The sequence below is a fragment of the Salvelinus sp. IW2-2015 genome, linkage group LG17 (assembly GCF_002910315.2).
Source record: "Salvelinus sp. IW2-2015 linkage group LG17, ASM291031v2, whole genome shotgun sequence".
Classification (NCBI taxonomy): Eukaryota; Metazoa; Chordata; class Actinopteri; order Salmoniformes; family Salmonidae; genus Salvelinus; species Salvelinus sp. IW2-2015.
The window spans coordinates 27,277,155-27,294,290 of NC_036857.1; the positions used below are offsets into that span (position 1 = coordinate 27,277,155).

General features: G+C 41.3%; 1 protein-coding gene and 1 long non-coding RNA gene across 3 annotated transcripts in view; both read left to right on the forward strand.

Moving 5' to 3' along the window:
• Positions 1–3,166, forward strand: part of LOC139029059 (uncharacterized) — a 49,453-nt gene extending 46,287 nt beyond the window's left edge. Inside the window, exon 2 of the long non-coding RNA XR_011481324.1 lies at positions 2,715–3,166. This is a non-coding gene — a long non-coding RNA (uncharacterized lncRNA). The remainder of the gene's footprint in view (positions 1–2,714) is intronic.
• Positions 3,167–6,344: 3,178 nt separating this feature from the next.
• LOC111976818 (cyclin-T1) lies at positions 6,345–16,657 on the forward strand. 2 transcript variants are annotated; one of them, XM_070448033.1, is made up of 9 exons: positions 6,345–6,570; positions 7,545–7,626; positions 7,757–7,885; positions 10,614–10,674; positions 11,418–11,480; positions 11,679–11,724; positions 12,005–12,168; positions 12,274–12,344; positions 12,492–16,657. In XM_070448033.1, exons 1-9 carry the CDS (start codon positions 6,398–6,400, stop codon positions 13,797–13,799), a joined length of 2,097 nt encoding a protein of 698 aa, XP_070304134.1. In that variant the 5' UTR covers positions 6,345–6,397; the 3' UTR covers positions 13,800–16,657. The 2 variants fall into 2 exon arrangements, with proteins under 2 accessions (XP_070304134.1, XP_070304133.1); XM_070448032.1 differs by having other exon boundaries at positions 6,346–6,570; positions 11,418–11,479; positions 11,669–11,724.
• Positions 16,658–17,136: the final 479 nt, after the last annotated feature.

Genomic DNA, 17,136 nt, shown 5'->3' on the forward strand with positions numbered 1-17,136 from the left:
AAGGGGACGTTTGAACATTGGGTCAATGCCACAATTTTGTAGCATTATAGATGCGCTCACCTGGTCTGAGTGCACAGCACATACAGAATGTCCAACCCACTCCCCAGTGGGAGTCCTGCCTAGTTATGTGAAATCCTTAGAATGGAGCTTTTATTTAAATTGACTGATTTATTTATATGAACGGTAACTCATTAAAATTGATGCGTTTTTGTATATTTACTCTGCCCATAACTTTTGGACTCACCTGGGAGTGCTATAATCATTGAGTCACTTAGTTTTACACTTATGTCTACATTTGGTCAGTCCAAATTTGCTTTTTAATTCTGTCATGGAAATAATTGTATTTCCTATTACCAACTAATTTACGGTTTGCCTCTAGATTTCCATGTGGACCAATTTTTTGAACACTGCCCTATTCCATCTGGACCAGAGGAATACCTACAGTTGAAGTCGGACGTTTACATACACATTAGCCAAATACATTAACTCAGTTTTTCACAATTCCTGACATAATCTTAGTAAAAATTCCCTGTCTTAGGTCAATTAGGATCACCACTTATTTTAAGAATGTGAAATGTCAGAATATAATTATTTCAGCCTTTATTTCTTTCATCACATTCCCAGTGGGTCAGAAGTTTACATACACTCAGTATTTGGTAGCATTGCCTTTATATTTAACTTGGGTCAAATGTTTTGGCTAGCCTTCCACAAGCTTCCCACAATAAGTTGGGAGAATTTTGTCCCATTCCTCCTGACAGAACTAGTGTAACTGAGTCAGATTTGTATGCCTCCTTGCTCGCACACACTTTTTCAGTTCTGCCCACAAATTTTCTATAGGATTGAGGTCAGGGCTTTGTGATGGCCAATCCAATACCTTGACTTTGCTGTCCTTAAGCCATTTTTCCACAACTTTGGAAGTATGCTTGGTGTCATTGTCCATTTGGAAGACCCATTTGCGACCAAGCTTTAACTTCCTGAATATCTTGATATTGCTTCAATATATCCACATAATTTTCCTCATGATGCCATCTATTTTGTGAAGTGCACCAGACCCAACTGCAACAAAGCACCCCCACAACATGATGCTGCCATCCCCTTGCTTCATGGTTGAGAAGGTGTTCTTCGGCTTGCAAGCCCCCCCTTTTTCCTTCAAACATAACATTATGGCCAAACAGTTTTATTTTTGTTTAGTCAGACCAGAGGACATTTCTCCAAAACGTATGATATTTGTCCCCATGTGCAGTTGCAATCCATAGCCTGGCTTTTATGGTGGTTTTGGGCAGGTTATGTCGATATAGGACTCGTTTTACTGTGGATATAGATACTTTTGTACCTGTTTCCTCCAGCATCAAGGTCCTTTGCTGATGTTCTGGGATTTATTTGCACTTTTCACACTTAAGTACGTTCATCTCTAGGAGACAGAACGCGTCTCCTTCCTGAGCGATATTACAGCTGCGTGGTCGCATGGTGTTTTTACTTGCATACTATTGTTTGTACAGATGAACATGGAACCTTCAGGCGTTTGGAAATTGCTCCCAAGGATGAACCAGACTTGTGGAGGTCTACAAAAACAAAATCTGAGGCCTTGGCTGATTTCTTTTGATTTTCCCATGATGTCAAGCAAAGAGGCACTGATGTTGAAGGTAGGCCTTGAAATACATCCACAGGTGCACCTCCAATTGACTCAAATTATGTCAATTAGCCTGTCAGAAGCTTCTAAAGCCATGACATAATTTTCTGGAATATTCCAAGCTGTTTAAAGGCACAGTCAATTTACTGTATGTAAACTTCTGACCCACTGGAATTGTGATACAATGAATTATAAGTGAAATAATCTGTCTGTAAACAATTGTTGGAAAGATTACTTGTGTCATGCACAAAGTAGATGTCCTAACCGACTTTCCAAAACTAGTTTGTTAACAAGAAATTTGTGGAGTGGTTGAAAAACAAGTTTTAATGACTCCAACCTAAGTGTATGTAAACTTCCGACTTCAACTGTATGTAAGAATGCTGTTCATTGACTACAGCTCAACATTTAACACCATAGTACCCTCCAAACTTGTCATTAAGCTCGTGACCCTGGGTCTTGACCACGCCGTGTGCAACTGGGTCCTGGACTTTCTGATGAGCCGACCCCGGGTGGTGAGGGTAAGAAACAACATCTCCACCCCGCTGATCCTCAACACTGGGGCCCCACAAGGGTGCGTTCTCAGCCCTCTCCTGTGCTCCCTGTTCACCCATGACTGCGTGGCCATGTACGCCTCCAACTCAATCATTAAGTTTGCAAATGACACTACAATGGTAGGCTTGATTACCAACAATGACGAGTCGGCCTACAGGGAGGAGATGAGGGCCCTCGGAGTGTGGTGTCAGGAAAATAACCTCACTCAACGTCAACAAAACAAAGGAGGTGATCGTGGACTTCAGGAAACAGCAGAGGGAGCACCCTCCCATCCACATCGACGGGACAGTAGTGGAGAAGGTGAAAAGTTTTAAGTTCCTCGGCGTATACATCACGGACAAACTGAAATGGTCCACCCACACAGACAGCATGGTGAAGGCGAAATAGCGCCTCTTCAACCTCAGGAGGCTGAAGAAATTTGTCTTAACACCTTAAACACTCACAAACTTTTACATATGCAGTCTGTAAACGCATCACCGGGGGCAAACTACCTGCCCTCCAGGACACCTACAGCACCCGATGTCACAGGAAGGCTGTTAAAGGAATTTAATTCCTATGTTTATCAACCAATTCAATTAAAACACTCTGCCCATACATAAGAATTTGTAAGATACTTATCAGCATAAAATGGACAGAAACCAGTCTTAAAATCAATCAATCAATAGCGTTTATTCTCGAGAGTACTGATCATAATGCATTTTACATCAGGTTATATAATAAGATGATGTCATAGGTTTTAACGTCCATCCTCCTCTCGGATACAATGGCAGTATAGTTAGCGTTCTCATTACTGTCTGCCACCTGTTAAACTATCTGCAACCAACCCAAGGTCTTTCCCTTCCCTGGGTAGATACATCATTCAAGCCTGTCTGAAGATAAACCCATTCTTTCTAACAAGGAACATATTAAACTCAGCATTATGATTATAATAAGTTTCATTCATACAGTAACATCTAAGTCAAATGTATACATATTTTAGTCATTTATTCATAAAAATCCCATAACAAAGGCCAAAAAGATCATCAAGGACAACAACCACCCGAGCCACTGTGTGTTCACCCCGCTATCATCCAGAAGGTGAGGTCAGTACAGGTGCATCAAAGCTGGGACCGAGAAACTGAAAAACAGCTTCTATCTCAAGGCCATCAGACTGTTAAACAGCCATCACTAACATAAAGAGGCTGCTGTCAACATACAGACTCAAATCTCTTGCCACTTTAATACATTTAATAAATGGATTTAATAAAGGTATCACTAGTCACTTTAAATAACGCCACTTTAATAATGTCTACATATCCTACATAACTCATCGCCTATGTATTTACTGTACTCTATACCATCTACTGCATCTTGCCTATGCCGCAGGGCATGGCTCATCCATATATTTATATGTACATGTTCTTATTCATCCGTTTACATTTGTGTGTATAAGGTCATCGTTGTGAATGTTAGATTACTTGTTAGATATTACTGCACTGTCGGAACTAGAAGCACAAGCATTTCGCTACACTCGCATTAACATCTGCTAACCATGTGTATGTGACCAATAGGATTTGATTTTAATTCTGAAAAGCTATCCAAGGATTGTTCCATAGGAGTGTTTTTTTAAGGGAGTGATATGTGTTGTAGAATCTGTTTTCATTTTCATCCAAATTGTTAGTGTTCTTAACTTTTACTTTTTTATGTTCTTAGCTCCATCCTTTGAAAACAGACATGTGAAAAGATTATTGGTTTGAGCATGCGCATCTTCAACATTGTTCCTCTTTAGTGCATTTAACAATATGTCACAAGTAAAAGTTGATACAATTCCAAGTCTGGAAGGTTAAAACCACCCTCAGACTTAGAGACATGTAAAACTTTATTTAGTCTTGAGTTTTATTTGCCCATAAAAAAGTCTTATGGCCAAGTATACTTTTTTAAAGAATGTCTTTGGTGGGGTAATTGGTATTACCGAAAATAAACTTTGGGACCCCATGCCTTTCTAAAGTGGTTTATTGTACCTGTAAGATTTATGAGAAGATTATTCCATTTAATTAGATCTGCTTTCATGTTGAGTAATAGGACAAAGTTATCTTCAACATAGACTTTGGGCAATCTAAAAGTTAAAGGAATCTGATTACTTGGTGTGTCATCATGGTGGTGTCCGACTTGTGGTCAGGCTCGATGGAAGGAGATGGACCAAACTAATTTACATGCATACTTTGGGGTTCTTATCCTTGCTGGTGTTTTCAGATCCAATGGGGAATCCACAGAATCCCTGTGGGATGCAGATAACTTTTCCGTGCAACAATGTCTCTGGGAAAACGTCCACATTATTTCCAGGATTATCCGCTTTGATAACTGGGACACCAGACCAGCTTGGCGGCAGAGACACAAGCTAGCTGCAATCAGGTCAGTGGGTGGACTGCCTTCCCCTGTTTAACAACCCTGGGCCTAACGTTWCTGTTGTTAAGCAGCTTATGCCATTTAGGGGCCTGGGCAAGCTGGGCAAGGCATTGGTAAGACCTCAAATCCAGAGGAGGCAACATATCCCAAGGACCCCAGCTTCTGCAGCCATTGGAAGAGGAGGATGCTGGTGCCCCATCCGCCCGACCCATAGAATTAACAACTCCAATACCGGAAGTAAGTGTGAGTGATGTGGTTGCATGTGTGTGTCTCATACCTTGGCCTGCTGTAAGATGTTAGTAAAATTCCTGAACTAAGTGTTTTCATCATTCTAGATTGCAGCCGGTAGCAACAAGAAGCACTGCGATGTGTGGGGACCCAAGAAGGACAGGAAGACACAGTACACATGCATCAAGTGCAAGAAATACATTCGCAACACACACAGAACTCTGTCCCTCATGTGGTGTGTAGACCGGCCTTAATTTGTGTTCAATGGGGCTCATTTATTTTTTCCATCAAATACTGTATGTAAAATTTGTCCTTCCAATTTGTTCAGTTCAAAGCAATAAACATCAATAGTGATGAAAACCTTGTTTCACTTATATTTGTTCAAGATAAACATTTATTCCACTGATGTCTTGATTATAACGAATAGAGCTTTTATTGATAAATGAAATCTAGCAGAGGTAAATGGCAATTATTAACCATGTATGCTGTCTACATTGCTTGTAATTGATATAAGTCAACATCTAAGTATTAAGTATTTGAACATAAATTGCTATGGCTGTATTGTTTTAAAAACCAAATAATGTTGTGGGTCAATGTTACAATGTTTGGTTGGTAACCTCACAGATCATTGCACCTGTACATAGCCCATCTGTAAATAGCCCATCCAACTACCTCATCCCCAAACTGTATTTATTTATTTTGCTCCTTTGCACCCCAGTATCTCTACTTGCACATTCATCTTCTGCAGATCTATCACTCCAGTGTTTAATTGCTATATCGCAATTACCTCGCCACTATGGCCTATTGTATTACCTCCCTTATCTTACCTCATTTGCACACACTGTATATATACTTTTTTCTACTGTATTATTGACTGTATGTTTGTTTATTCCATGTGTAACTCTGTGTTGTTGTATGTGTCGAACTGCTTTGCTTTATCTTGGCCAGGTTGCAGTTGTAAATGAGAACTTGTTCACAACTAGCCTACCTGGTTAATAAATAAAGGTGAAATAAAAAATAACATAAAATAAAACCTAACTGATTACAGTTAACGTTTTCTTTTATCAGATTACATGTAACTGATTATGTGTAATCATTCACCCCCCCTGGACAACAGATGGTTTCCATCTGAGATGTTGAAGGGTGTAATTGATATCTACATTGACATTGATAACTACATCTATTGATGCTCGCCATTGGTCCATGGCCGTTTCTTTAGCGTTGGGGACAACAATTGTTGACAACTGTAGCATTGTAGCTAAGCCTAACTCTTTTCCTAACCTTAACCTCAGTCTCCTAACCAGCAACGCTAATTCACTTGACTTACTTTTTTTACCTGCTGTGTAAACAAATCATCTGTGTTAGAAACCATCAGTCTCATACCGCAGTCACCATAACACCTCATAACATTTGCTGATAGGGAACAACCACATCAAGAAACGCCCCGAACTGCGGTCTGCATTTACACCATATTCGAGATGTTTAGAAATGTTGCTTTGGAGAGAGAGGAACCAAAATATTTGCTTTGGGGACACTTGCCGTTCACATAAGTGACGTCACTTCCTGTGATCCACAATTTAAAAAATATTGTCCTTCTCAGTAATGGCGGCTTCCTTCCCTTCTCCTTCTGCAATAAACAACAACAAATGGTACTTCACCCGAGAACAGATCGAGAATAGCCCGTCTCGCCGTGCGGGGCTTGATCCAGACAAAGAATTGTCCTACAGACAACAAGCTGCGAACCTTCTACAGGACATGGGACAACGACTTAATGTGTATCTTTTGTCGGGACGATTTGCGCCTGCTAGCGGTTAGCTAGCTTCAAGAGGTTGAAGCCGGTTTGGCGGCATGGCTAGTTGCTAGCTAATATCTGTTATTGTGTTTATAGTTGGGGTGTTATTGTTGATACCACAATTTATTAATGTGCTTGGTATGGGCTGGAGTGGTTGCTAGCTAATTGAAACCAGCGGCCCAGACGTGCGACTCGCTAGCAAGGGCCCGGCCATCATTGCGTGTGATTAGCATGGCTAGCTAACGTTGCGTAGGCCTTTGCAGCCAAGGCCTACGCTTCTTTTAACGTTAGAGAACAAAAGCCGAGCAGAGGGACGTTAGAGTTGTCTAGATATTATACGTGGGGTTTTGGTGTATCAAACATTTTAAGAGCATAACGTTATTGGACAAAAATTGTTAATGCGCTGTTTTGGGAACCTATGCGAGTAACGTTAAAACTAGCAATCTATTTATCTGCTCTATATAACGATGAGTTAACTATAGGCTAACAACACAATAGTTTAAAAACCATGCGTACGTTACATAGCTAACTATTAGACATTTTATTGGTGAGAGGTCCAATGCTGTTCGATAAAATGTCCATGTGAATTGAGATTAAGAAAGTTTAGTACCTATTTTATTTGATACGGTTGGCTTCTTTGTGGCCATTATTTGCTACCTTGTTAGCTACAGCAAACGATCTAACCCACAATGCAGTTCTAGCGAGCGAGATACGTTATCCTACTACGTACCACCACACACATTGCCAACATTTGGAGTAGTTACAGCAGTACTAGATCACTCGGCTACATCCAAAACTAGTTTTGAAAATAAGTTGGTAGCTACTGTTACATAAAATACGCTGTCATGAATCAAGCATACTATTTGTCATTTAACCCTTAAAGTAGTGAGTTCAATCTCACGGAGACGTCAGGTCATATTGTTATGCTATAACCCTTAACCCGTAGCTATGCATCAGGTCCCAGCTAACAATTAATACTGCCATTGTGTATATGCACCGATTCTACATGATCCAGTCATTCACCAGGTTCCACAGAAATGTAAGTACTTTGCACACACTGACATGCTCTTTTGCAAAATGTTGTATCTTATATAGTTTGAAATGAAACATGTAAAATGCATAGCTCTATCAGTACAGCATTTATCAAAATGTCCTATTTTCCCCCCTAGGTCATAGCTCCAGCAACACTATTCCTAGCTGCAAAGGTTGAGGAGCAGCCCCGCAAGTTGGAGCATGTTATCAAGGTGACCCATGCATGCCTCAACCCTCAGGACCCTTCACCAGATGTCCGCAGTGATGTAAGTCTCCATGGTCTGGCCACTCCACTTTGAACTCACTCTGGCACTTGCATGGTGCTCCACAAACTGATTTGGGTATGTTTGTTAGGGATGGGACGATACCAGTATCAATATACTTGTTTGTATCGTGGCAAGGAAACAAAACACTAAGCAGATTTCATTTCTTTAAGAAAACAGCCCTAATGTTGGAAACAAATGTTGTCATCTGGAGTCTCATTTATTTATTTGACAAGCTATAGCACACTTTTATGTAGCAGGTTTTTAAAGGGTCTGCTTCGTGTTTTCATTTTTGTCAAGAAAAAAATATTGAAATACTGGTATTATCACAGCCATTGGGTGTTTTGAGGCGGTTGTACCTAGGCTTGGGCGGTATACCGAAGTAAATACTGTACCTGCAGTCAACTTGTGCATTACTTTAGGAAATAAAGAAGATTGTGTTCTTCATTTCACCTGTTACATCATTTTTCAATATGAAGCTTACCCATAGTCTCCAGTCACGTGGTGTTTGTTTACAAGCACACAAGAGGCTAGAGCCCAATGTTAAGTTAACTATCTAAAATATGCTAAATGCTCTGCAGTTGTGCATTTGGTTTGCTAATTTAGTCACTAGTTAGCTATCTAGCTAAGTGGTTAGCTTCATCCAAAATCAAGCTTCGCTTGGTAACAGCAGAGAATCCCCTCCTTGATCAAGATCCTTGCTGTCTTATATTTGTTCTGTGCATGCAGCAAACTGTGAGTAGCCTTTCTGAGTTACTTATATAACTTCACCAGCTGGGACATCTGTCCTGAAAATAGTTTAGGTCAGAGACTGTATAAAATGTTCACAAAGTGCTCGTTAGCATTTAGTTCTCTATGGGATTTTACCAGGGTTTCCGGTAGGAAAATTTGGCGCCAGACAACATGACTGGCAAGGTTTTAATTGACCAGACATTTGATACATTTACCCTGCGTCCATATGCATTTGGTATGTAACGCATTAAGGTGTCCACCCACGGTGTTCAAAATCACATTTGGATTATTATAATTCATCTTAACAGAATATAAATTATCCTGTAAAGTTGTAATAAAGTAGAATGAGGTTCATTGCCCGTTGTCTTCATCCCTGCTATAAATCATAACTCAGTATAATAATAAAAAACTTTTAACCTAGAAGAACAACTCACTTACACAGTAATAAAATACCACTTCAAAATATAATATAATTTGCGTACGACCTATCCTATAGGCTGTTTGTATGAATATTTGAATGAATAAATAACAAAACACAGGTGTTTTCAATTACAATTTGGGCCTCTAATTTAATTTAGCCTAGCCATGAACATTTTAATTAGGTTTAATGAATAACAAAACATGGGTGTCTACGAACACCAGGGCTGCCCGACTCCCCATTCTCGCTGCGATTCAGCACCACAGCAGTAGAAATAGGCCTCTCTTGGTGGCCACAAAATGAAGAAATTATAAAACTGATATTGGACAATCAAAATCACAATTTTTTTAAAGGCTGGTTCAAGCTTATTTTACAATACTCCTGTGCAACGAGCCCCGGCGCCATGGGTTTATGAAAGCACTTGATTCCAAATCTCAAATGATATCTCACTCTTTTTACAGTTCTATTGGATGATGTTGAGAAATGTTGTATTTATTGTCATTTGAACTATCGTGGGGTTGTGACTCGTGTCATGTGTGACATACACATTATTGATAACAACTCTGTCTCTTACTTCGGGTTGCAATTCCTTTAACTTTACCCAAATTCCCCGGTTTTCCAAAACTCATGGTTAGAAGATTCCTGGAATTACGAGGGAATAAGCAGGAAATCCAGGATTTTGGGGAAACCAGGGAATTTTGGGAAAGTTAGCAGAATTTTGCATCCCTACTCTTACTATAGGCAGTTGGCTGCCTAGTGATTGCAACATTGTAACTCTGATGTGAATAGTTGGCAATGATATTTCGTTTCCAAGTGCTACTGAGTAAACTCAACTGGAATGCACCAGTTGAGCATGATACACATCATTACGTTAGTCTATCAATCCATTTCAAATCATGACACGGGCAGCATATGTTGATCTTGCTTAGGGCAGCAGCAGAACTGCTAAGACCGGGCCCGACGAACACAATTTGCCTCCAATTTATATGTGTTGCGGCGGACCTTGGCCTGCTCAAAGTGAGCCGCTGCGTTTGGGAAGTGAAAGCTGTCCAACTCTTTGAGGCAGTTTGCGATGCGCATCAGCCTCGTTACTTTGTCCTAACAAAGTTGCTATCTTGAGTCCCTCTGAACTCTGTTTTGGAGAAAGAATCACCTCTTGGCAGGCATGCTGGAAAGGGGGATAATCTACACAATCTTTTCCAATTTTGCCCAGTCGGGGTATACTTAGCTGAAGTCCCTTATGAGGACCTTGCGTCTTTTTGGCCGGTAACAATTTTAGTTATCGGCTTTTCATATTTTTTTATTGGCTTAACGCTGGCATTTACCTTGATAACGTCCTCGTAACCTTCGGATTAGAGGCACAGTGGGGTTTGTGTTCAGTGCGGGTATTACAGAATATCCCGGTATGGCACAAGGTCGTTCTGAAGGTATGACAATCTGGATACCGCCCAAGCTTAGTTGTACCTCCTTGAAGGTAAGACTGAGTTAAGGGAAAGCAAGAGGGTGAGTGAGACGTAAGGGGTGAGAGAGAATGCCTCCTAGTGAGTAATGCCTGTCTCCTGCCTGTCCTCTCAACCTCAGGCTTACCTGCAACAAGCCCAAGACCTGGTCATTCTTGAGAGCATTATACTCCAGACCCTGGGTAAGTTGGGATGGAAAAATGAATGGGGTCTTTTATTTCACCCCAAACTAGAGATGTGCTGCTTGCCGACACTATTAACCATCTTTGTTCTTGTCCACAGCAGAGTTTTGAGTAGCAGATCATTCTATTGGACGTCACCACATCACCTAGTTCGATATGCTCACTATTTATCACTACTGTCTTCCATTTTTGGTTCCCCACTTTTACAGAACTTTTTCACATTTTCCTTGTGGTTTTATGCCATTCATTTGAGTCAAGTAATTGTGGTGCAGGTTGTGGTGATGGAGGATGTTTTTGTTGTAAGCACATGAGAGCGCAAGTGAATTTAGTACAGTATTGCTAGAATTTGGATTGCGTGCTATAATGGCCATTCCCCACCTATGACCTTTGTCTCAATGAATGGCTTAAATGTAAATGCCAAACTTTTCTTATTCTCTACGCACTCATTCACATTTGTCTTATACAGGGCCTGTCATCTGAAGACCTAATCCAGTGCATTCATTCACTATTTACTGTAGTTCCATAAAACAGCAAACCAAGTACATTGGTTTTCCGGGGCAATTATTTATTTTATTGCTCAGTGAGAGTACTGAAATATCCAATAAATTCAGTACCTATTGAGTGAAAATGTGTATTTTGCATTAGCAGGCTCAAATTATCATAGAAAGAGGATTATAGTGTTCTTTCAAAATTGTCTCTCATGGAACCTTTTTTCTGTCTCCCCTCTGCCCTATTCATTACAGCCTTTGAAATCACCATTGACCACCCACATACTCATGTTGTCAAGTGCACCCAGCTAGTCAGAGGTAAGCATCAATAATGTCCTTGTGTAGGCTAATGGTGAAGTTTCCGACCCCTAGTAGTGCTTTTACAAATGACATAACTGGTTCTCGCCTAGTTAAAGGTATTATTTATGCATATTTTAACCACATGTTTTTAATGTCAGTATTTTGAACGTAGCCGGTTTTAATTGTATTTTCTTGTTTCTCGTGTTGTTGTTCCAGCGAGTAAGGATTTGGCCCAGACATCATACTTCATGGCTACCAACAGGTATGCTGTTCACTCTGCTGTGTTCAACTTCACGCTTTTAATTTCAGTTCGATATAACATTATTCAATAAAAATGCAATGCAACATTGTCTGATCTAAAACAGGAGAGGATCTTATGACCTGTATTTGAATGAAATTACCACTCATCTAAGAGGTGCACCGTTGTTCTTTTCATTATATTCTGAAACTGAATCTGTTTCTTCTCCTCCCCCTCTTGTATTTTTCCTGTTTCCATGGATTTTCCTTCTACTGGTTTATCTGGGACCCAACCTGCTGTGTAGTCTACACCTAACCACATTCTGCCTGCAACACAGCCCGCCCATCGTGGCCTGCGTTTGCATCCACCTGGCCTGCAAGTGGTCCAACTGGGAGATCCCAGTCTCCACAGACAGCAAGCACTGGTGGGAGTATGTGGACAATACTGTCACCCTCGAGCTGCTGGATGGTAAGTTTGATTGAATTTCATTATGCATGTTTGTGTAGTTGTTGGTTAGATTGTATTGTAGGGAACTGAATTGCAGCGCCGTTTGTAATACTTTGTGTCCCATAGAGCTCACCCACGAGTTCCTGCAGATCTTGGAGAAGACACCAAGCCGACTAAAACGCATTCGCAACTGGAAAGTAAGTCATAGTTTAACATACTTAATTAACATACATTTTGAATATTTTCATAGCTCCATTTCTTTCAGGTCGCCCTCGCAAAAGGGTCTTTCCTGATTTTAAATAAATGTAGCTCTGTCATTGCCTAACTGTGATTTCTTGTCCCAGGCGGCAGGTCAGACAGTGAAGGGAGGGAAGTCCAAGGTGCCAGAGGACGGCGATCAGACAGATGGCATGATGAGCATGGTCTCCATGTCGTCGTCTGAGACCACGCTGGGCGGCCTGATGAGCCTCTCCAACCCTCTCTCTTCATCTTCCTCCTCCATGGCTCCCATACTACTGGAGCTCAAGTCGACCCTTGGCAGTGGTTCCGACCAGCCCAGCCACGCCGAGCTGCACGCCCCGGCCAAGGTGTCACTGAGCGAGTACCGGGCCAAGCACGCTGACGTCCTGGCTGCTCAGAAGAGGAAGCTGGAGAACATGGAGGCCAGCGTGAAGAGGGAGTACGCCACGGCAGCCCAGGCTCTGATAGGCCAGCAGCAGAGGAAGGAGAAGCACCACCGTGACCAGCAGCAATCCAGCTCCCACCATTCCAGCTCGGCCTCCTCTGACCTCAGCAACCCCTCGCCCATCATCCTCAAGATCCCCCTGGAAAAGGAGAGGGGCGAGCGCAGCTCCCTGAAGATGCGCCTCCCTCTGGGGTCTGGGGGAGGCGTGGGGCACAGTGGAGGAGGGAACAGAGGAGCAGGAGGAGAAAAGGACATCAAAGTGAGAATTCGGGTGCCTGAGAAAGTACGCAGTGGAGGCTCGGGAGAGGAGGGGGGCAAGACTAGGGAGGGAAAGCACCGAGAACGTTCCAACCACCATCATCATCACCACCACCACCATCATTCATCGTCATCTTTTAGCGGTGCTTCTGTCTCTTCGTCCTCGTCTCATAAACACTCAGCCAGTGCTGCTGGAGCTGTAGGAGGAAGCAGCAGCAAAAAAGCCCCCAGTGATTCGTCTAGAATGAGCTCCTCTTCCTCTGTGTCTCGAAAGAGGACACATTCCACGGAGTCCCAGGGCTCCCACTCGTCCAAAGTCTCTAAGTCCTCCAGGAACTCAGCTCACCAGCTGCCTGCTCTTTTAGCTGCCTCTGGAGCACACTCCCTGGGGGCACACCCCACTGACATCCTCCCCTCCCTGGGTCTCCCCTCCCTCCACCAGGGCAACTACTCTCACTCCAAGGGGGACAAGCCGGACACTAACGGACACAATGCAGGTGTTGGCAGCCAGTCGAATGAGTATCAGGACACGTTTGAAATGCTGAACTCTTTACTGAGTGCTCAGGGGGTGCAGCCTGCCCAGCCTCCCATGTTTGATTGCCGGTCTCAGTACGTGGAGTACAGATACAGCGGCGGGTCTAGGGGGGGATCTCGACCACCACCTCTGCCTGCTGAACCTCCACCTCCGCTACCCCCTCTACCCAAATGATCCCTGATGAAGGGGTGAATTACTGACAGTGTATCTGTAGACGCATCCAACCATATTACATAAGATATTTGCTCTGTGAATTTTGTCCCTTTTATGTGTTTGTATGGATCATGTTGTGGTTTTCAACTTGACAGCAAAGAAATGTACTAATACATACTTTTCAGTGCTGAAGTGTCTCCCTCGTCACATCATATTCAATGCATCTGTGGGGCAATAACAGGAGGTGTGAAAGAAAAGCTTGCAAAAATATGAAACGAACAAAATTAATTATTTATTCACAATGTAAATACTTTATCATGATATGAACTCAAATCAAATTTTATGGAATGGCGGGCATAATATTTGAGCCATAGCTGTTTTTAAAAGAAAGTCAAACATTACATGTTTGAATGCCTATTAGAGGAAACAAACTTGTTTGCTTCACTTATTACATTTTAAAGTCTTGCTAACAATTAGTCTTTTTCAGAATGTTTTTGAAATATACTATTTATTATTAGTATTGAATGCTTTTGAGGAAGATTTTAATTTTTTTTTTTTTTTTTTTTTTTTTTTTTATAAATATATATAAACTAACGGCCCCTTTCTGCTGTGTTGAACTGAAGGATAGTTGAGTGCTCCTTACACAGGCCTATTTCAGAATGCATGTCTTCAAAGCCATCGTTTTCAAACATTTTGTTTGTTTCAGAATACTGTAGTCACTGAGGGTTTTTTTGTCTCCGTTTTGTCAATACTTTTGTTTTGTAATCTCTGCATTATTTTGTGAACAATTGTTTAATATTAATAATGTAAATTGGTGAAAGTGGACAAATATTTTGTACATTTTGTTAAGAACAAAGTTACTAAAAATCCTGTAAATTGATACGGCTTATATTTTAGTTCCTAGATTTGTGTGTTGCAGTCATTGTTTTAAATGGTTGTAAGATGTTAACAGTCAAATGCTTACACTAACATTCAGAGTTTATACTACAGTACATGCACTGCATGGCCAAAAGTATGTGGACACTCATTCAAATTACTGGAATTTGCTGTTTCAGCCATACCCGTTGCTGACGGGTGTATAGAGTTGAGCACACAGCCATGCAATCTCCATATACAAACATAAGCAGTAGACTGGGCTGTACTGAAGAGCACAGTGACTTTCAACGTGGCACTGTAATAGGCTGCCACCTTTCCAAAATGTCAATTTTTCACAGTGTCAAATTTCTGCCCTGCTAGAACTGCCCCAGTCAACCGTAAGTGATGTTATTGCGAAGTAGAAACATCCTAGGAGCAAGAACACACAAGCTAACAAAACTGGACCGTCGAGTGCTGTAGCGGGTAAAATTGTCTGTCCTCGGTTGCAACTCTTACTACTGAGTTCCAAACTGCCTCTGGAAGCAATGTTAGCACAAGTGTTCGTTGGGAGCTTCATGAAATGGGTTTCCATGGCCAAGCAGCCGCACACAAGCCTAAGCTCACCATGCGCAATGCCAAGCGTCGGCTGGAGTGGTGTAAATATGACGTCATTGGACTCTGGAGCAGTGGAAACGCATTCTCTGGAGTGATGAATCACACTTCACCATCTGGCAGACCAACAGACAAATCTGGGTTTGGCAGATACCAGAAGAACGCTACCTGCCTGAATGCATAGTGCCAACTGTAAAGTTTGTTGGGAGTAGCAATAATGGTCTGGGGCTGTTTTTCATGGTTGAGGCTAGGACCCTTAGTTCCAGTGAAGGGAAATTTTAACGCTACAGCATACAATGGCATTCTAGACTGTTCTGTGCATCAAACTTTGTGGCAACAGATTGGGGAAGGTCCTTACCTGTTTCAGCATGACAATGCCACCGTGTACAAAGCGAGATCCATACAGAAATGGTTTTCGAGATCGGTGTGGAAGAACTTGACTGGCCTGCACAGAGCCCTGACTTCAACTCCCATCGAACACCTTTGGGATGAATTGGAAGGCCGATTGGGAGCCAGGCCTAATCGCCCAACAGTGCTCGACCTCACTAATGCTCTTGTGGCTGAATGGAAGCAAGTCCCCGCAGCAATGTTCCAACATCCTAGTGGAAATCCTTCCCAGACGAGTGGAGGCTGTTATAGCAGCAAAGGGGGGACCAACACCATATTAATGCCAATGATTTTGGAATGAGATGTTCGACAAGCAGGTGTCCACATACTTTTGGCCATGTAGTGTATCTACATATTCATATACAAACCACAGCAGTGTCAATCATTTTGATAATGGACTGATTGTCTTTTTTAGTGTTTTGAACAGAATTAAGTGTTACTTTTACTGTTTTAACAGTAACTGAAGTCTTCACTTATTTGAATTGAACTGAAATTCCCATTTTGGGCGATTTTAGTAAGGGGTGTATTCTTTTGTCTATATTATTTTAGGTAATACAGCAGTTTTTTTTCTGTTTTGTTTGTGGCGATTACACATGCTTAACTGAGAGACTAGAGGATTTAACATTTTTTTATTTTTTTATTTTTTAAATCTCTCGTACCACTGTCAACCATCCTTATCAGGATTTAATTTCTGTGTAAAGGACTTGTTCAATTAAGATGATAATAATCGTCCCCTTTATGTCCAGTTATGCTGTTTGTCATGTTTATTGGTCATAAACTGGTATTCTCTCTCATTTAATCATGTGTTGGGAATCATCTTTAAGATTGTGATAGTGGAAATGAAGTGGGCTATAACTTAGCTCTGACATGTTTCAGACATTTTTATCAGAACTCTCTTGGTCCAATAAGCTGCCAATGGATAGATTCATTTCTTGGATATCATGTAACACAGCTGTAGCATACTGATTTGATCATGTGGTGTTCCTGCTGTTTGTTTTTGTATATAAAGGAAAGAGTTGTCATTATTCTGGGGGCTGTTTTCTATTACTTTAACTGACCCATGATGGAAATACATTTCTGCTGTTTCCAAGGCTACATAAAATGGCCTACGTCTGCCAAGTTTCTACAGTACTTGAGTACAACCATTGATTTTTGTCACTCAGGTAAGCCTTTATGATGATATATGAAGAGAAACATGGATATGCTTCAAAATGCACTGAAACGTTATCCCATCAGGATTGTCTAACAAACATAGCTTTTTTTGTTAAAAACTGAGGAAATTATCACTTGTATTACTAGGAACAGTACGCTTCCATTCTGTTTTATTTTATATAATAAGATACTCATTAGTACTAAATTAAGCTAAGTATTATTGGACTTGAACTGATACATGGATGACTGTATGCAATATATCTTGTGCGAGTGCTTGTTTAACAAGAACGACCACAAAATGAAGCTGAAATTATGAAAATAGATGGAAGACACTCATGCAACCAAATGCAAA

Excerpts from the sequence above, each read along its gene's own strand:
- LOC111976818 (XM_070448032.1), top strand. The coding sequence starts at position 6,398 with ATGGCGGCTTCCTTCCCTTCTCCTTCTGCAATAAACAACAACAAATGG. Across the intron at positions 10,675-11,417 it reads CATTATACTCCAGACCCTGG|CCTTTGAAATCACCATTGAC; the intron begins GTAAGTTGGGAT and ends TATTCATTACAG. Across the intron at positions 12,169-12,273 it reads CACCCTCGAGCTGCTGGATG|AGCTCACCCACGAGTTCCTG; the intron begins GTAAGTTTGATT and ends TGTGTCCCATAG.